The sequence below is a fragment of the Cavenderia fasciculata genome (genome assembly GCF_000203815.1).
Source record: "Cavenderia fasciculata unplaced genomic scaffold Scf_Dfasci-F-a-25c12.r2-5, whole genome shotgun sequence".
In the NCBI taxonomy this organism is placed as follows: domain Eukaryota; phylum Evosea; class Eumycetozoa; order Acytosteliales; family Cavenderiaceae; genus Cavenderia; species Cavenderia fasciculata.
In genome coordinates, this window is record NW_004457729.1 from 1,924,513 (window position 1) to 1,945,346 (window position 20,834).

Consider the following 20,834-nt stretch of genomic DNA (forward strand, 5'->3'; position numbering starts at 1 on the left):
TTTGCTTGTCTTGGTTGGAGAGGCATCTGCTTTGCAAGCTCGTTTCTCAATAATATTATTTTTAATTTTTGTTTTTGTGACACAAAAGTATCAGTATCCCCCACCAAACCCACACACACATATGTGAAAGTTGTTGTCCCAGTATCACTACAACAAATATTTTTTAGTATATAAATAATATATTATAGTTACATGTGATAGATAGTTATATATATTTAATATATAATATATAATATATTTTTAGTATATATATATAGTATTTTTTTTAGCATACTATATTTGTAATTTTATTTCTTCTTTATATGTGTAACATTAGAAACAAACATACATTTAGACAACAACAACAATAACAACAACAACACAAATTCATAACATCATTATCAACATCAACATCATAGTGTCACAATATAATAATAATAATAATAATAATATAACATATATAAATTTATAATTTATATATGTACTCAAAATCACAAACGTCGTCTCCAAAGCCTATCAATCAGTCATCAGCACTACCTTCTTCTGTATCTGCACCCTCGCTCCTCAGTTTACAGAAACAATGTTTTAAACCATTTAATAAGAGTGGTGGTGCTGCTGCTGGTGGTAGTGCTGCCTTGGCTGCTTCAGCTACAGGTACAAGAGACAATAAGAAAAAACAACAACAATATAATAATAATCCAAAGAAGGATCAAAGAAAAGGAAAATGGGTACCTTCTTCTTCTTCTTCATCGTCATCTGCATCAACGGCCAACATTAGCCTAATGACAGAGTCAATGTTTAACCAAAGCAGTGGCAGTAACCATCTAGAAGAATCAAACAACTATTATTGGAGCAATCCAACAACAACAACTGTAACCAATCGTTATCAAAACAACTCAAACAACAATTGTACTAGTAATACCTACAACAACAACAATAACAATATTGTCATTTCAAAGTCTAAAAGGACTAGTAGAGATGAAATTAGTAATATCGACCTTATTAGACAAAAGATTGAATCAGTTTCATTAAGTAGTAGTAATGGTGGTGTAAACACCAATTCTAATACTCCTAATAACGGTCAATCACAACAACCATCACAACAACCGCAACCATCGCAACAACCATCGCAACAACAACAATCACAACAACAATCTCAATCTACTTCATCATCATCATCACAATCAATTGAAGGAATTAATCCATTGGCAATTGATGAGGAAACTATTAAACAACATCAAAGTTTTTTAATTGTAACTTCAGAGTTGATCAAAGGTAGAATCGAAGAGGATAGAGAGGAAATGGATAAAATGACAAAGGAGGAATTGGAAAAACTACCCGAGGATGCTTTTGATGACCCCAACGTTCCAGACATTACTGTCCAACAATACCTTCATCGAATTTTCAAGTACTCGATGTTTGGCAAGGAGATTTTTGTCATTTCTCTCATCTATCTCGACCGAATCAAGGAGTTAGAGCCAATGTTTATGATAACCGACCGTAACATTCATCGTTTACTCATGGCTAGTGTCCTCGTGGCCTCTAAATTCCATTACGAAAAGACACTCGGCAACAAGTATTATGCACAAGTGGGTGGCATTTCCATCGAAGAAATGAACCTATTAGAGTTAAAGTTCCTCTTCCTCGTCAAGTGGGACCTATTCATTACTGAAGGACAGTACAACCAATACAATGACATGGTAGAAGATCTTGTCGATTTATCAGAGGATAATAATTGTACAATTAATCAACAAGATAATCAAAAAGAGAATAATCAAGAAGATATTGATGAATCATTAATTGTTTATAATGATCATCAATATCAACAACAACAACAGCAACAAACTCAACAAACTCAACTTTATCAACAACAACAGCAACAATATCAATACCAACAACAACAACAACAACAAAATAGTTTTTCAAATGTTTATAAAGCAAAGCCTTTTCACAATGTTTATTATCACACCTATCCACAAGTTTATCAACCAACCACTCAATATTATAACCAAACTCATTATGTCAACAGTAATAGTGGCTATCCACAACAAAGACGCCATTACCAACAACAACAACAAACCACCCCAACTTTCCAGAATGTAGATTATAATTATACTAACAACAACAACCATAACAATAACAATAATAACAATAATATGACTAGAAATCGAAGCCATCAACAATATGCTAGTCATCAACCACCTCCATATATCGCCAACAACAACAATAATAATAATTCAAACAATATGTATCAACAACACCAACAAAAATCGACTGAAGCAGCTGATCAACAATGGTATGGTTACTATTATCAAGATCATAGTTCATATATTTAAACCAACATATCAACAACAACAAACAAACCAAACCCCAACATATTATCAAACAGTAAAAACACTTTAACGATTATGTTTTTTTTTTTAATTCCAATCCAAACAACACCGAGGCACCCCTATGTACAATAACACAACAGATCAATATTATCACCAATAAATTTCAAATAAAAAAAGAAACATCTTCAACAAAACAAATAAGAAAATATCTAAAGAAGAACTTTGGTTCAAATAATAAAATCATTATTATAAATACTACTATTACTACTTTTTTGGAATATATGTCCATTTTATTACTTGGTTGGAACTACAATAATACTAATGGTTATACATTTGTCTCATTGCCTGAATTTATATCAGAAGGGATGATAACTTTGCAAAACTATTAAAAAATTTAATCAATTAACCATCCGAGCTATCAACCATTAACACACCAACAAGAATAAATATGTTTTCATTCCCAATGAGTTCGAAAGGCAACCAGGGGATACAATTAATAAAAAATGTGTGTGGGTTTGGATATGGTTTGGATTAGAAATATTACATATGATTAAAGTTTGTTTTGTTTATGTAAACCTCTCTAGAAAGTGTTTTGTTTTATAAATAAAAATAAATATACATTGATGATTCTATCTTCTTTTAAATTTGACAATGGTTATTAATCATCATTATTACAATCGTTGTCATTATTATTACAATCGTTGTCATCATTATCATAGGAATTACTATTATCATAGGGGTCGCCTACAAAATCTGATTTTCGAAATCTATAAGGAGCCTCTCTTTTTGGAGGAGGACTGCGTCTACGAGGACTAGTTGTAGTAGTGCGAGGACTTGTAGTGGTTGGACTTGTAGTAGGAGTTGTTCTGGGTGGTGTAGTTGTAGTGGTTGTTGTAGAGGTGGTTGTTGTTGTAGTTGGATGATTACCATTACCATTTTGTTGTGCTTCTTTAAGTGACAAGAGAATAGCCTGTCCTAATTGTTGTTCCTCTATTGAAGTGTCATCATAAAATTCACCATGAAAAAGAAAATTGTTATTTTCTGGAAATTAAATAAATCAAAATAAAAAAAAAATAAATAAATAACAATTAAGAAGAATAGAATATAATATGTATGTATATAGATATATTTATACATACTGGGTTCGGGTAATGGATCTGGTTTTAAATGATTGGTAAAAAATATGCAAACTGATTGGAAAAAGAATTCAGGTCGATCACTATTATGATCGCCATCCAACAACAAACGATTTTTGTCTCCTTGGTATTTTTCAAAGATTTTTTCTGAATGATGAGGTCGTACAAATGTATCATCTTTTCCATGTGCAAACAGTGATGGTATAAATACTTTTTCTGCAACTGGTACTATATCTAATTCCCTACAAATTAATTAATTCATTATTGTTAGTATTCTTTTTCTTCTTCTTCTTTGTTTTTTTTAGTAGTTTATGACATACTTTATATCAAAATGAGCTCTCTTTTTAATTGATGATCTAACCATTTTCAAACCAACAGAGATCATAAACTTTGGCATTTTTTGGACTGTCGACAATACCAATTCCTCTGCAACCTTGTACAAACATGAAAATGGAGAGTCGAGCACCATTGCCGCTATACTCGGATCCTCCTTTGCATAGAGAATCGATGTGACGGCACCCATTGATCGTCCCCATAAACCAATGGTCGAGATCTTTCCAGATTTTCGCAAATGTTCGACAACTGTCTTGACATCCATCTTTTCAAAATGTCCAAGCGAGACATACTCGCCTTCACTCAATCCAGATCCAGAGAAATCAAATGCTACCACTGATATACGATGAGGCAACAATGCTTTTAAACATTCAATAGAATCTAATCTACATCCACTATTTCCATGACAATAAATGACACATGGTATTTGTCTACAATGAAAACAGAAAATAAATAAAATATAATAATAGTCGGTCGTTTAGTTATTTGTTGATCACAATCAATCGTCCATTCATTATTCATACTTTTCAGATTTATGATAATCAGATGGTGTAAAATGACTGCACTGTAATTGTAATTTTCTATCATTCTCTAACTGTTATTATGGTTCATGTGATTGATTGATTGAAATTGGTTAGATTAGATCTGCTGCTGATTCTATTCTTCTTTGTTGTTTCTACTGTTATTTCTACATACGACAAAATCCTCTCTAATGAATGATTGTCCTGCAATAGAGAATGAGGTAGGACCCATATCATGTGGTTGATAGTGATTACATCTTGGAGGACGTATCACCATATCACACAAAGAATCATATGCTGCACTTAAATTGAGAGACATTGTATATCTCTTCTCTTTCTCTTTCTCTTGTTGTCTCTATCTATACCCTTTTTAATGTATACCCTATCCGACTATAGAATTCTATGTATGTTTGCAGCAAAAAAAAAAAAGAAATAAAAGTGACTCCGTAGGGGTGAGAAAGAGAGGTTTAAAAACAAACTCAATAATTAATTAATCAACTTTTAATTAAAACAAACTAAAAATAATTAAAATTAAAACAAATATTTTTAAAAGCCTATATAAAAAAGTCAAGTAAGTATCATAAAGATAAATATTTAGAAAAAAGTTGATAGTACTATCTCGTATATATTTTTTTTTTGTTTGTTTTCAAAAAGAACCATCTTTCTGAGAATTTGATTTTTTTAGACACAATTTCGAAGACTCATGGTGATGATCTTGATTCATTTATCATTTGTTATTTATATTATATCGCAATAATGTCTACGAATACTACACCCCCTGACAAGTCAGGGTCGTTAAAGTCAATGACAGGACTATGTTCAGTATTGGAGAAAGAGTCTGCTCATTCAGGAAAGATGGAGGTCATTCAAGCCTTTTGTGAAGAATTCAAGTATGTTCAAATGTTCATTCACACACATATATATATATATATATGTATGAGACATGCAATAACAACAACTAACTATCTATTCGACCTATCTAAAATGAACAGAGGAGACTTATATTTATTGGCAAAGTTATTCTTGGTAAAGGAAGATAAACGTGTATTTAGAATTAAAGATAAACAGATGGTAAAGATCTTGGCTGAGATTTGGGATGCTGATTTGGATGATATGACTGCTGATCTTGATAAAGGTGATGTTACTGAAACTGCAAAAAAGGTACATTCAACTACAAACACACAAACAAACAAACATACTGATGATAGAATCACACACTTTTCTTACATTACACTTTCTATTTTATTTAGTTTATGATAAAATCTGGTAAATTTGCAGATCAGTCAACCTATACATTAAAGCAAGTTGATGAATTTTTGGATAAATTAACAACCGTCTCTAAATTTGATGATCAAGTAGTGGTCATTAAAAAGTTTTTAAAACATTGTACTCCAAGTATGCAATATATATATATACACATATAGAGGGAAGTATTATATTTGCTAACCCTTTTATTTTCTTTTTCATTTTAGATGATTGGAGACTTGTAAATCGTATGATTGATAGTGATTTAAAAGTAAATACAGGAGCAAAGTTTTTCTTGGAAGCATTACATCCACAAGCATTTGAAGCCTATAAAAAAGCCAACAATTTAAAGGCAGTTATAGAGACTGTGCAGAAACATGGGTTCACAGAAGACAAGGACGGCAAAAAGTCGACCAAGTTGAAATCACTCAATATATCGCTGTCGTTGATGACACCGATCAAGCCAATGCTACCCAAGGCTGTTAAATCGGTCGATGAAATCATCAAGCAATGCAGCTCCATGTTTTATGCAGAGATCAAGTACGATGGAGAGCGTATCCAAATTCACAAGGATGGAAAGAATTTCAAGTTTTATTCACGTAACCTCAAACCGATTATGCCTTGGAAGGTGGTAGATGTACAGGAATTCATCCCCAAGGCAACCAAAGCCGACAGTATTATTTTGGATGGTGAGATCCTATTGATGGACACGAAGACATCGAAACCACTGCCATTTGGTACACTTGGTGTTCACAAGAAACAAGGTTTCTCAGATGCGACAGTCTGTGTCTTTTTATTTGATATTCTCTATTTGAATGGTGAATCACTCATCAATCTTCCAATGCACAAACGTCGTGAAATACTCGAAAAGAATGTCAACGTAGTCAAACATCGTATCGAACTGTCCGAGACAACCATGGTCAAGGGTAAAGAGGACAAGTCGACACTGTCCAAACTGCTTGGCCGTGCCATCAAAGAAAAGCTCGAGGGTCTCGTCATCAAAGACTCTACATCAGTGTATGAGCCAGGCTGTCGTCACTGGATCAAGATTAAAAAGGATTATCTCCACGGAATGGCCGATTCAGCTGATTTGCTGGCCATTGGTGGGTACTATGGAACAGGTTCATCGGGTGGCTTGGTCACTGTCTTTTTGATGTGTGTCTATGACAAGGACGCCAACAACTACAAGACTGTCTGCAAGGTATCTGGTGGTCTGGACGACAAGGCTATCGAAAAGCTACAACCAAAGGTCAAAAAAGATATGATTAAAATATCAAAAGACTCATCTAAATTGCCAGCATGGTTGGATATTATCAAATCATATACTCCCGATTTCATTGTATCGGATCCAAAAAAGGCAATGGTCTTTGAATTAGAGGCAGCTGAAATCACAGGTACCAAGCATCATACATCTGGATACTCTATGAGATTCCCTAGAATCACAAAGATTCGTCATGACAAGGATCACGATACAGCTACCACATTCAAGGAATTCAAACATCTTGCTGCCGATGTTAAAATGATGACTTATGATTCTGATGATGAAAGAGATTCTGATAACAAATTTGTTCCTCATCATCATAAAAATAATAACAGTAGTAATAATAATAATAACAAATCAAAATCAACAAAGAAAAAATTAAAAGATAGTGATGATGAAGAGGAAGATGAAGATGAAGATGAAATGGATACAACAACAACAACTTCAACAACTTCAACTTCAACAAATAATACTCCACATTTATCAATGTTTACAGTTTTAGGTAGTTTAACTGAACCAATTGAAACTGATTCACTTCATGATACAATTGTATGTAACAAATCAAGAGATAATAATATTATTTTATGGATTGATTTTAATTTTCCTTTTTTTCTTTTTATTTTTTTTAGTTTATATTAAATTTAACAGATAATTCAGGTAAATGGAGAAAATCAGGTATATCAGGAGTTATTGGAAAGAAATGGAAGGTAGTCGAAAGTGAATTTGAAAAGGAATCATTAAAGATGGGACAATTTAATTTGACAAAAGTTGAAAAGATTGGAGACAAGAAAATCTTTGTCTGTAACATTGCATGTATCAAAGCACCAAGTAAAAAGGATGGATCATATGATTTCAAGATGGATTCATTTACAGAGGGACTTCAACAGGTTGTAGGTGCTGCCAAATTAAAAAAGGCATCTATTCATACCATCAAACCAAACCTTTCGTCACTCGACTGGGATCAAGTTGAACCTGTATTTGTAAAGAATGTTTGTGACAAGGGTATCAAACTTTATATTCACTCTATTTCACAAAAACCAATCAAACCCTCAAACAAAAAGGATAAAAAGAATGGTAATAGTCATGATGATAATAATGATGATGGATCAATTCATCCAAGTGAAGCAGATTTAGTTGCCAAAGTAGGAAAAGCAACACCCATTCTCTACAATTGTAATGCAGTTATTACTGGATTTACAGAACAAGAGGAAAAGAAATTGGCAGACATGGTAAAGACACTTGGAGGAACAGTGTCAAAAGTTTGGGTTCCGTTTGGAGCAAAGAAAACAACTCATCTCATCTGTAACAAACCAAATGAAGTCTACACACACGTCGATCGTCTTGGTGGTGTCATTGTAGAGAGAAAGTGGTTGGACGAATGTTTTTCAGATGGTTGTCTCATCTCTGAAGAGCATTATATCTATCACGACCAAAATAACCCCGATTATGATCACGAAGATACAAAACCCAAAAAGGTTGGTCACTTGTTGGATATATTTGCCAATCACCATATCTGTCTCTTGCGAGATGTAAATGACCGCGAAACTTTGGAACGCTATATTATTGCATTTGGTGGCAGTGTTGCTGATATCTGTGGTGACAAGACTACCCAGATTGTCACTTCGAGCAAATCTAAAACGCCCACTCTCAAAACCCTTGCCAAAGAATATCTCAATTTACCCATTCTCAATTCCTTATGGATTTGGGATTCAATCAATCAAAAAGTTTTATTATCTTCAAATGATTATTTGGTTAAATAAAATAAAATAAAATAAAAAAAAGGTAGAGTATAAATATACTTATTAATTGTAATTTCATTTATTAATGTTATTGTTGTTGTTTTTTGGAGGGTTGGAAAAAAAATACTTTTTTTACTAAAGTATGCCTATAATTATTTTGTTATTATTATTAATGTTTCTTGTTCTTTTGTTTTGTTATTATTCATGTGTCAATTTTTTATATTATTATTCTGTTTTGTTTTTTTTAAACCAATTCTTTAAGATATATATATGGAAGAAGGATGGAGAAAAAAAAAAAAAGGAGGAGGATTGGAGTTTGATGGCTATCTATCTATTAACGATTGTAATAAATTTAAATGTGTTTTGTGGGGAAAAAAGGGAATATATATATGGGATGGGAGGGTAGTTGATGGTTGGTTGGTTGGTGTACTGTAATATATGATATGATACGATATAATCGGTGTGATGTTTCTTCTTCATCTTGCATTTAATTTATGACTTGAGCCTTATGAAGAAATGTTCCAATAATTTCATTTTCATTTACTGGTAGGCATTCAAAATGATCACGAACAACAGTTACCAATTCATCTCTTGTAGAATTATGTTTAGTCTTTAATCTATAATGTTTCTTGTATCTTTTTAATGCTGGTACATCAAGCTAAATTTAAATATTATTAGTATTTGTTACTATAAAACAATAATGTTTTTAAAAAGTATAAATAAAATATATTTATATTTACTCTTTGAATAATATCTTTAGATTGTTGAGGAGAGGAAGAATTGAATAACTAAAAATAGAACAAAAAAAAAAAGAAAGGATTAAAATTAGTAAAAAAATAGTTGGTGTGTTTTTCAGCAGGATTAAAAGGTGCGAGGGACCCTCCCTTCCTCTTGCTAAAGCACTATATCTATTTAATTTATACATACAAAGTCGTCATCGGAAGATTTATAGTATGTACAATGTTTGTAATGTCTCTTTCTTGTTGATCCACACTTTGAACATCCTCCACTACTATTGATATTTGATTTTGGTATAGAGTTACCATTGTATGAGGTGGTAGTTGATGGTACACTGGTAGCTTGAACTGGTGATGTATTCATAGGAATGTATTGAGGAGCATAAGATGATGATGATGATGATCCATTCATATGTTGTTGTTGTAATTGTTGTTGATGGTGATGATGTTGTTGTTGTTGTTGTAATTGAGCTTGTTGTGCCGCGGCATGTTGTTGTTGTTGTTGTTGTTGTAATTGTAATTGCTGTTGTTGCTGTAGCTGTTGTTGTTGTTGGTGTAATTGTTGTTGTTGGTATTGTTGGTACTGTTGTTGTTGTTGCATTAGGTTATAGTTCATCATACTACCGGCAGCCGATCCACCACCCGATGAGATGGGTGAGCTGCCACCCATATTCTTTCTCTTGTACCCATTATTATTCATCTCACCTCCATTTGTATATAGAACCTTTGTATCCATCTTCTCTCTTTTATTACTCTCCTAAGTATACTATTCTCGTAAAGGTATGTATACGATTTTTATTATTATTATTATTATTAATATAAAACTATTTAATAAATCTCTATCTCTATCTATCTCTCTCGTGGGATTGATTGTGTGTGTGATATAGTATAGTATCGTTGTTGGCTTTTAAATTAATAATTGATTTATTTTATATATTATATATATATATATATGTATATAAATAGACGCTAGACTGTTTTATAATAATATAAATAATAATAATAATAAAATTTAGATGATAATAGAGTTGATGCTCTCTTCTATCTCTCTCTTTCTCTCTACTCTCACTACACTCTCTTAAAATCTCTGTCTTTGTATAATCTCTAACACAAATTATAGGTGTTTGTTTTTTAGAAGGGTACCACGACCCCCCTCGCGGGAAAATTATTTAATTAATATTTTTTATGGTGATCTCAAAGATCTCGTTCGGATACCCCTGTTTTTTTTTTACCCAGACACTTGCAAGAAATCGATGATATGATTGATGTCACGTTTATCTATTCTCACCTCTATCTGTTAATCTCTATTAGATATCATCGATTCTTATATGTCATCTAGCTAGCTAGCTAATATATACCACAAGAAGAAGACTTTGATCTACCTGACAATCAGATTGATTGTAGATGATAAATGATTTAAACAAGAGAGGAGTCAATAGATGGGATGATGCCCTTTCGGTAGTCTCATCAAACTTTGCCATTGAATGCTTCGAAACAGCACCACAAACATGATGTTTGTGTTGATGTGAGCACCCCCAGTGGTACCACAAACTCATTAACTTTATTTAGAAAGGTATTGTTGGTCTTGGTGATTTAAATATCAATCTAATCGTTTTGATTGTTAAACAAACAAACAAACAAACAAATTTGTTTGATAACTCTATACTATCCATATATATATATATTTATATTATATTATATTATTATATTTATATCATTAATTTTATATTTATTTATATCTTTCTTTCTCTAGTTTTAAGTAATAAAAGAAGAAGAAGAAGAAGAAGAAGAACTTATTTATTTATTTATTGATTAAAATGTGAGTATTAATGGAATTAATGGGATGGACAATCATTTCAAATGGATGGATCCCAGTTTAAAATTGGAATCATCATCATCATCATCACCTCACCATTTTTGTTGTTGGTCCGCCGCCGACGATTAAAAAAAGGTCGATCGACATAGGTAGAGATATAATATTATAGATAGATCGGACAATAAGATAAGACAAAGGGTGATTTGTTTGTTCATTGGATTAAAAGTAGAATGGTGGTTGGTTTGGTCAGGGTTAGGGTTAGGGGGTGGTGACTTTTAAACAATTCATCACCCTTGTTAAAAGAGATGGAACTATATATATATATAATTATGAGTGTTTGGAAAAAAGTTATGGAATATTTGAAATTGCCTATCAAAGAAACCAAGCTTTGAACATCGACTCTACAGTTCCATTACTTTTTTCAACACTTGGGGGGTGTTTGGTTTCCATTCGAATTTTTTCCAGTCATTTTAACCATTTCCCACTCCCACCCACCCTCTAAACACTAAAACACAAGAGTGGGGAACTTTTTTCACGACATTTAGGCTAGTGTCAATTGTCATTGCCGAGGGTTCGTTTGGAACTGTTTAATTTCATACTTGCCAACTACAAAATATCACCTCTATCTTTTTTTTTTTTTTTTTTTTTATTGTAGTTTGTAGTTGTTTTAATATTTTAAACATATTCATTTCTATATATCTGTATTTTAATTAATATTTTATATATTTAATTTATTGGGGAATATAATATAATTTCCCATTCTACACAAAATAATAATAATAATAATAATACCCCCACCCTTACACAAAAATATTTTATTTATATTTAATTTATTTATTTATTTATTTATTTATTTATTTATTTAATTTATTTATTTCCAGTTTTGTTGTAATATTTCTCAACTTTAAAAGAAAAAACAAAAAAAAAAATAAATGTAAGTAACTAGTTACAAATCAAAAAGTAGTTAACAAATAATATGTTTTTGTTTTTTTTTTTTGTACATCCATATTTTAAAATTATCATTGTAGTGTAGCAGTGTAGTTGGATTGTTTTAAGCTTTCAAACCAAAGTAAAAAGATTGAAAATTTTTTTGTTGTTTTGTTGTTGTGGATCGGTCAGTCTCTACAAAAAATAATAATTTGGAAATTTATGGAAAGGTTTTTTTTTCCAGTTTACAATGTTTCATTTTTAAAAGGTCAATATTATTATTGATCGTTTCTCCTTTTTTTTTTTTTTTTTTAATTCCCACAAATTTGAGGAATCTATCTTTGAAAATAAGAGTGAGAGGGAGAGAGTTGTAGTTTTTTTAAAATCTCAATCACAAAAATGTACACGGAATTCTCTCACTCTCACTCTTTACACACTCACACACACACATAACCATTTATGATTGGAAAAGAAAGAAATCTATATTATTCTTACAGGTAGAGAGGAAGAGAGAGAGGGAGTGTGTGTTCTTGTTTTATTCACACCTCATCCACCACATAATCAAAAAAAAAACATTTTGATTACTTAAAAAAAAAAGTTGGAATTTTTGTGTTTGTTGTTGGGTGATTGAAAAAATAATATTAGCAGTAGTTAGTCAGTCAGTCGGTCACGTCAGTCAGAGAATTATCATCAAGACTATCAATCACCATCTTTGGTTGTATGTCGGTTCACTCAAAGAGTCAGCTTGACTGTTTTTTTGTTTTTTTTGGACATGATTGTTTTTGATCAGAGTTGGCGTTGTGTGTATGTTTGGATTCAACAAAGAGATAAAGAGATAGATTGTTGTTAAAAACTTATCTCTAGTGGTTTTGGATGATGTCATGCTATTAAACATTCTTTTTTGACATTTATTACCATTTGCAGCAGCAGCCGCAACCATTATTATTATTATTATTATTATCTTTTTGTTCCAGTAGCAGACAGACATGTGTATGGATATATAGGGGGGGTTGTTGTGGAAGAATTCAATCTGTGTGTGCGTGCGCGGGTAGATATGAGACTGGCAGTAGCAACAATAAAATGGTAAATACATACATAAATATATTTATATATATATATATAAAGATAGAGATATTATGAGCAAGGAAAAGAGTTTCCCAACTTTTGATGAAAACATTTGTCGTTTCATCATCACTCTTATTCACTCATTCACTCATTCTCTGTATGTCAATCAAAATCAACCATCATCGTCCGTCAATCATGACTGATTTTCTCAAGGACTATTTGGAAAAAATATCTTCTTTTCAAAATTATCCCTTTTGTGATGGATGGTGATGGTGGTCGTGCGGGTAGAGAGAGGGAAAGGAGCATATGTAGTGTTTTAACCACGTTGACAACTCGACTCAAGATCAACCTAGTTATAGTTGCAGCTGATTTTGTCAGAGATATTTTATTTGCTGTTGCTACAGGTTGTTGTCAGTTTTAACTCCCAATTTGTAAAAAGTAATGTGTGTGCGTGGGATTGTCTAGCGTTTCTATAAATCACCAACAAAAGCAGAACAGTGTGGGTTGTTTCATCATCATTGTTTTAAAATATATATATTTTAATTATAAATTTGTGATTCATACTCATTTATATTAATATCTTTTTTTTTTTTTTTTAAAAAAAATATAAAAAATAATAATAGTAATAATCAATCCAATCAATCCTCCTACTGTGTTTTTTAGATTATTAAAATATTCATTCCCCTCCAAAAAATATTGTTCCAGAAAAAAACAAAAAACAAAAAACAAAAAACAAAAAAGGTATGTATTATTATTATACTCCAAAATCAAAAAAGAAACAAGAAAGTGATAGTAGTACATAGAATATCATATTAATTAATTAATCAATTAATCAATCAATCAATCAATCAATCCATCCATCCATTTCTATCCCAGTTTAAGAAAAGAAAACTATCAAGTCCTCCTCCTCCTCGAAAAAATAAGAATCTTTGTGGGTTCTTGACATTCCAATTTTAAAAAAAAAACAAAAAGGTTAGTACTTACTTTCGTTTGTGTGTTGTGTTGTTTCTGTTGTTGATCCCTTCATTCGATCTACACACACTTTTTCCATTTTTGCTTTGTTTGTCGAGACCGTCTACCACGTCTACTCTCAATTTAAAATGACAAACAAATATCATCTGCACCCAACAACAACCACCACTATTCTTTCAGCTGCGCTTTAGAGGTTTTAAATCCACCACTACCCACCACCACAAACCACCACCACAACTTCATGAAATATGATATTTAAATTTAAAAATAGTCGTGAGAGAGATTCTCCGACCAAATGGCAGGCAGTCTGTTTGTTTTTAATTCGATATTATTATTCAGCAGCCTGCTTTTTTTAACCAAACAACAACCCCAAAAAAAACAATGAATGAATCACTACTACTATCTTTTATATTCTTAAATTCAACAATATTGTTTGTTTGGTTGGTTGGTTTGTTGCCAATTTAATTTTTTGACAAGTACCAAAAAAGAGAGAGGGAGAGAGGGGAAAGAGAAGAGAGCAAGAGAGGGAAAAAAGCCGGCAAAAGGTTCCAAATCAAATCATCCAATTATATTGTAGGTAGCAGTAGGTAGTCTGTAGTAGGTAGGGAGACCACACATTATATATATATATATATATATATATTAATATTTATACATTTTTGGGAGGATTTTAAATTTTCAATCCAAAAATGTATCTGTATCTGTATAGTGTTAAATATATTTTTTATTTAGTTTGTTTATTTATAATCTATTATCTTTGCATTCAAAAAAACCGCCACAACAACAACAACAACAACTTGTTGTCAACTTTTATTTATGCGCATCTGCCTGCTGCAAGAAGCATAATTATCTGTGGGTGGTTGTTGTTGTTGTGGTAGAGGTAGAGGTGGTGCCTATTGGATGATTATTCCAACGTTCAGTAGTAGTTGTTGTTGTTGGTTATTGGTTGTTGGTTGTATGGTCTGGATGGCTATTACGATAATACCAACCACCCAAACTCTATACTTTCTCATTAGTTTGGTTCAAGGTTGTTTTTTTTTTCTTTCTTTCTCTCTCTCTCTCTTGTTTTATTGCCAAAAGGACGGAACAAAATAAAGTAAGGAGGAGGAGAATAAAGGAAGGGGTGACACTCAGTGTGTAGTGTGATGGTCATAATGATCATGTGTTCCTGCTTTAAAGAATCAAACGTTTTCTATTTCCATTTCCATTTCTCCAGCAAAACACCCTCTCCAAAATAATAATAATAATAATCATTGTCAATATGTATTTGTAATCTATCATCATCATCATCATCATCAGACATTCATCAGGAAAACTAAATTGGTCAAATTAGTGATTGACTGATTGATTGATTGTTTTACTGTGTGTGTATGTGTGTTACCTACGTTTTGTGTGTTGGTGTGTTGTTTGTCGTGTCGTGTCGGCGTCAGTGGTAATTGATTGAAATGATATCCATTAAACAATCAATCAATCCAACCTACTTATGAATGATGATGATGATGATGATTAAAACCATCACCATCTAATCCAAGGTAGGAAAAGAATAATTTTAATAGAATTAACATTCGGTGGTGGGTAGTCAACATTCAAAAGGCAATACAACAAGAGTAGAGTAGAGTAGAGTAGAGAGTAGTAGTTAACTAATTATTATTGTCAATATTGTCAACATTGTCAATGTTGGTTGTTGGTTGCAAAAAGAAAGAAAGGAAGGAAAAGATGTGTTTGAAAAGAATTGGTGTGGTGGTGGTTGGCATTTTAAAACTTTAAATTTCCGTTCATTCATCCCATCCATTAATCAATCAATCAATCAATCACTCACTCGACCAGTCAGTCATTCAATCAGTCTGTCAATCCTATATTTCTTTTCTTTTTGAATATTTCCCAATTAATTGATCCAACAACCTCACCTCACTTGTCTACCTCTTTTTTTTTTTTTTTGTGTGTTTTTTTTTTTTTTTTTTTTTTAAATGTGTTTTTATTATTAAATATATTTTTTGTATTATAGTAGTTAGTAGTTTGATTATAAAAATATTTTATACTAATTTTAAAATTAAAATTAAAACCAACCATTTGTAATATTAGTAAAAACTTAACTTTGTAGTAGCAACAAGTAGTAGTACCAAACAGAGACATATATCATTTACCAAGTGTCCTCGATTCGAATCCACTCCACTCCATCCATTCATCCAATTATCCGATCTTCATCCATAACACCACATCCACACACACATACACATTTAAATCATGGGAACTTCATCTTTGGAAACAATCTTGGAAATCCTAAGAGCCGATCCACCAAAATATACTCCAATTTTACAAAAAAGAGATACCAAGGATAATAATCTACTTGATGTATTATGTACCGTTGTAAATAGATTAATCACCAATGGTGACAAGGTATGTAAAACAAATCATATACATATATATATTATTTATATTCAACTTTTATTAATTATTATTTTTTTGGTTTTGTAGACAAAAAATGATAGAAGAGAATTTTATCCACCAAATAGAAAACCACCAACCATTGGAATCGATGCATATTTGGCAAGATTATTGAAATATTCTCCATGTAGCAAGGAATGCTTTGTCATGAGTTTGGTGTACATTGACCGATTCCTTAAAAACTGTGATTTAATAGTCAACTCGATGAATATCCATCGTATAGTAATTACGAGCTTGTTGATTAGTACCAAGTATCTGGACGACATCTTTTACAACAACGAATTTTATAGCCAGGTTGGCGGTATCTCTCTAAGGGAAATGAACGGATTGGAAGTCGTTTTCCTCACCATGATGAGCTATACTGTCAATTGTTCGCTCGATGAATTTGAAATCTACTCGATCGAGGTTGAAAAGGTAAAGAAAAAATACGAGGATATCAACAATCAACAGGCTGCTGCTGCCGCCGCCGCTGCCTCTGCTGCATCGGCTACCGCTTCCATCCCACCAACTGTATCATCTGTCATTCCAACCACTTCCTCGTCATCATCATCGTCATCATCACATTCACAGCCATCACCATCATCCAAACAACCTGGACAATCTCCTTCAGCTGCTGTAGTACCAAATAATAATAGTAATAATTTCCAACAAGCGGTTCCACAACAACACGCATCCAACAATACTCAACAACAACATCAACAACAATTGTTATATAACAATTATAACCATCTTTACCAACAACCAATTAATACAACCAACACTTTTAGTACCACTCAACCATCATACCATCAATCAACTACATCTACTTCGACAAACCCATCATCTTCATCCTCTACGACATCATCTACGAGCAGCCGATTGGTATTTGTAAATAATCAACCGTCCAACTCAACCAATACCACCTCATCTACCAACAATCACCAACATCTACATCATCAACCATACCCAACTACATCGAGTCACAACCACAACCACCACCATGGTAGAAGTTCATCGTCGACCGCCTCTTTGATGAGCCATTCTTCGACCTCTTCCAATCTGTCTACTGCCGCTGCTGCTGCAACGACTGCCACCATTGCCACTGGTACCAACACCACCACCCTTGTTCCTGCCACTGCAACCAACAATATTAATAATAATAATAATAATGTTCCAAATGCAACTACCAATGTCAGCATACCAAGTAGAAGAAGAGGAAGTTGTGACCAAGGATCCCAACCACACTCTAAAGAACAAAAAACATTCCCAACTGGTTGGGTTGCTTAAATACCACCATGTCCATTATTATTCTTACTTTCAATTAGATCCAAGACAAAAGTTTGTTTCTAGATCTATTTATAATCCCTCCCCCACTTGTTCATTATATCCAACTCCCCCTCCTTTTTGTTTATTTCACAAACTCGACCAAAAATAATTACAATCAAACTGGAATTTCTTTGTACAATTGTTTTGGTTAACGCGTTTGGGAATGGAAAAAAAAAAAACCAATCAATAAATTACTCAATATATCGTGATTCATGATTTAAATATTATTGGTCGTATACGATATAAAAATATATATATATATAAATATAGAAATATAGAAATAGATTTTTAAATCTTTCTTTTTATTAAACTCCATTTTTGGTTAATTTTGAAAAAAATAAATAATTAAAATTGCTGCACAAAGAGATGATGAAAACGAACGAGTCAAGCATGAATGATTTAATTAATTTATATTCATTTATTTATTTGGATCAACGCATTGATATAAAGAAGAAGAAGAACAATGAAATCAAATAGATTCAACTTTAATAACAACAATAATAATAACAACAACAACAATAATAATAATACAAAGAGAGAAGACTATAAAAAGTCTTATTCTTCGTCTTCGAGTTTACCTCCCAATGCACCTTCATCAAATAATGCCTCTGCCTCTGGAGGAGGAGGAGGAGGAGAAGGAGAAGAACCAGTATTAGCAGAGAATCTACAGAAATTAAAGTTTATGCAAAGAAGAAAGGAAGCAGATTTACGTGTACAGTTACAAAAAGAGTTGGATCAGTCTATACAAGAATCACATTGGGTTGCAAAGGGTGCTTTCGATGATGGTGAAACTCTAACAACCGGTAGTTCAAGTGAAGTCATTGGCTTTAAATCAACGGGAAGAATGTCATTTGGTAACTTTAATTCTCATGTAGATGTAATGTATCAATCAATCAATAATCATCAATATGATATATATGATAAAAACAAAGTTTACTTTACTTACTATTTTTGTCTCTCTGTAGAAAATAAATCAAGAAAAGAAAGATATAATGGAAGGAAAATCGATAAAACCTGCAGTCATTGATACTACTCCATCCAATCAAGTCATTACAAATATTTCAGATAGAGTTCAACCAAAACCAACAACATCATCTAAAAAGAACAATCGAAAAGATGATGATAGTGATGATGAAAACAAACAAAAAGATGATGCAAAAAAGAGAATTATAAGTGAGGTTTTAGAAGATTACGATGGATATGTGGATTCAGATCATAACAAAAAGAAACAAAAACAATCTAGTAGTAGTCTATTGGTTACAGGTAATAATAAAAAGAAACAAACAGGTAAAAAGAATTGATAGGATTGGACAAACAAACAAAAAATCAAATCAAATCAAAATATTGTATACAACAATCAAAAAAAGGAGATATTGGTGGATGATCATTCATCAAATCTATCCTCTTCTTTATCTTTATCATTATATATCAATAATGAATTTATTATCAACAATGAGAATATTTTCTATTATATATTGGATACATTGTTTTGTTTCATTTAGAGCTCTATCCAAACCAAAATTACAAACCAAATCTATAATATACAACTTGTTACCAAATATTTCTTCTTGCTTGCTTTGTATTTTGGTTATACCTTTGGCAACCTCTACCATTTCATTTTCAGTAATTGACAATGATTTCAAATCTTTTCTTCCACATATAATGACTACTGGTATATTTAAATGTTTTCCATAAGATATCATTTTTGAAACAGTTTTACCATCCATTGAACTATTGTCAAATGAACCTTCACCTGTAAATATAATGTCTACACTGTTGTTGTTGTTGTTGTCCTTTTTGAGTTTTTCATCTAGACCATTTAGTTGGCATACATAATCGATTCCTTTGAGAATAGTTGCTTTTAGAATCGATACGAAACCTCCTGGTAGTCCACCAGCTGCTCCAGCTCCAGCAGTATTAGAGATATCGACTGGCAATAATCGAGCCAATTGTTTCATTCCATTTTCAAGCGTCACTTTGATTTCTTCAGTAGCTCCCTTTTGTCCTGCAAATGTATAAACTGCTCCACGTGGTCCTACAAACGGATTGGTAACATCTGTACAAAATTCAATACTTGCTTGTCCATTCCATCGATTCTGTATGTCTGTATAATCAATTGATATTATTCTTTCCAAATCCCTTCCGTAAACAATATCAGTTGATGGCTGTGCACTACTACTACTGCTACTGCTACTACTACTGCTACTTAGAGTGAATTTCATTCCCAAAGCTTGAAGAGCACCAATACCACCATCACTGGTTGCAGAACCACCAGCACCAATAAGGATTCTCTTGTAACCAGATGAGAGAGCGTCTAGTATCAGCTGACCCGTTCCATAGGTCGTAGTATTTAATGGATTTCTCTGGCAAGGTGGAACCAATTCTATACCCGATGCTTTTGCCATTTCTATGATTGCCAAACCTGTTGATTGATTAAACCCATACTCCGCAGTGATCGTGTTACCCAATGGTCCATGAACAACATCGACCTTTTTCCTTTGTAACTGTAACGGACGTTCTAGTGAATCAATGAATCCTTCTCCACCATCACTAATAGTTAAAACAGAGTCTATACTGATCGGTGTAGAGTTGGTCATCATCGATTTGTTTAATGCATCAAGTACTGTCATACCCAATTCATTTGATCCCATACAATCTTTAAATGAATCAAATACAATGATTGGTTTCATTATGTACATATTATTGATAATTGACTAAATATCTATATTAAAACAAAAGAGAGAGAGAGAAAGATAAAAAATCGTTGCTTTGTTGAACTTTCAGACAGAGAGAGCAACTAAAAAAAATTTAAAAAATACGATGATCATCATTATTTGGTTCTTTCTAGAATACCTCTTATACTATTCTATTTAGTTGGTTCGTTTCAATATAATTGTTTATTATGTATATACATATATCTTTGTTTGAGATTTGTAAAGACAATATGTTTGATGATGATGGAGAGGTTAAGACTCGAAAAAAAAATAAAAAAAATAAAAAAAAATTTGTGTTGTGACTTC

General features: G+C 32.2%; 7 protein-coding genes across 7 annotated transcripts; 4 read left to right on the forward strand and 3 right to left on the reverse strand.

Moving 5' to 3' along the window:
* Positions 1-458: 458 nt before the first annotated feature.
* DFA_01084 (cyclin-related 2 family protein) lies at positions 459-2,315 on the forward strand (the record flags this gene model as incomplete). The annotated part of the gene is made up of 1 exon (XM_004359002.1): positions 459-2,315. One exon carries the CDS (start codon positions 459-461, stop codon positions 2,313-2,315), a length of 1,857 nt encoding a protein of 618 aa, XP_004359059.1.
* Positions 2,316-2,970: 655 nt separating this feature from the next.
* rsc11-2 (alpha/beta hydrolase fold-1 domain-containing protein) lies at positions 2,971-4,621 on the reverse strand (the record flags this gene model as incomplete). The annotated part of the gene is made up of 5 exons (XM_004359003.1): positions 2,971-3,353; positions 3,452-3,690; positions 3,769-4,212; positions 4,306-4,346; positions 4,478-4,621. 5 exons carry the CDS (start codon positions 4,619-4,621, stop codon positions 2,971-2,973), a joined length of 1,251 nt encoding a protein of 416 aa, XP_004359060.1.
* Positions 4,622-4,675: 54 nt separating this feature from the next.
* Positions 4,676-8,568, forward strand: lig3 (BRCT domain-containing protein; the record flags this gene model as incomplete). The annotated part of the gene is made up of 6 exons (XM_004359004.1): positions 4,676-4,706; positions 4,988-5,192; positions 5,295-5,463; positions 5,553-5,697; positions 5,775-7,357; positions 7,438-8,568. The coding sequence occupies 6 exons, from the start codon at positions 4,676-4,678 to the stop codon at positions 8,566-8,568; spliced, it is 3,264 nt and encodes a 1,087-aa protein (XP_004359061.1).
* Positions 8,569-9,034: 466 nt separating this feature from the next.
* On the reverse strand, positions 9,035-10,020 carry DFA_01087 (uncharacterized protein; the record flags this gene model as incomplete). The annotated part of the gene is made up of 3 exons (XM_004359005.1): positions 9,035-9,205; positions 9,288-9,335; positions 9,475-10,020. 3 exons carry the CDS (start codon positions 10,018-10,020, stop codon positions 9,035-9,037), a joined length of 765 nt encoding a protein of 254 aa, XP_004359062.1.
* Positions 10,021-16,308: 6,288 nt separating this feature from the next.
* Positions 16,309-17,775, forward strand: DFA_01088 (Non-receptor tyrosine kinase; the record flags this gene model as incomplete). Its single annotated transcript, XM_004359006.1, has 3 exons — positions 16,309-16,461; positions 16,540-16,731; positions 16,804-17,775. 3 exons carry the CDS (start codon positions 16,309-16,311, stop codon positions 17,773-17,775), a joined length of 1,317 nt encoding a protein of 438 aa, XP_004359063.1.
* A 502-nt stretch (positions 17,776-18,277) lies between these two features.
* Positions 18,278-19,115, forward strand: DFA_01089 (uncharacterized protein; the record flags this gene model as incomplete). The annotated part of the gene is made up of 2 exons (XM_004359007.1): positions 18,278-18,745; positions 18,780-19,115. The coding sequence occupies 2 exons, from the start codon at positions 18,278-18,280 to the stop codon at positions 19,113-19,115; spliced, it is 804 nt and encodes a 267-aa protein (XP_004359064.1).
* An 83-nt stretch (positions 19,116-19,198) lies between these two features.
* On the reverse strand, positions 19,199-20,504 carry DFA_01090 (uncharacterized protein; the record flags this gene model as incomplete). The annotated part of the gene is made up of 2 exons (XM_004359008.1): positions 19,199-19,227; positions 19,409-20,504. The coding sequence occupies 2 exons, from the start codon at positions 20,502-20,504 to the stop codon at positions 19,199-19,201; spliced, it is 1,125 nt and encodes a 374-aa protein (XP_004359065.1).
* Between the last annotated feature and the right edge of the window lie 330 nt (positions 20,505-20,834).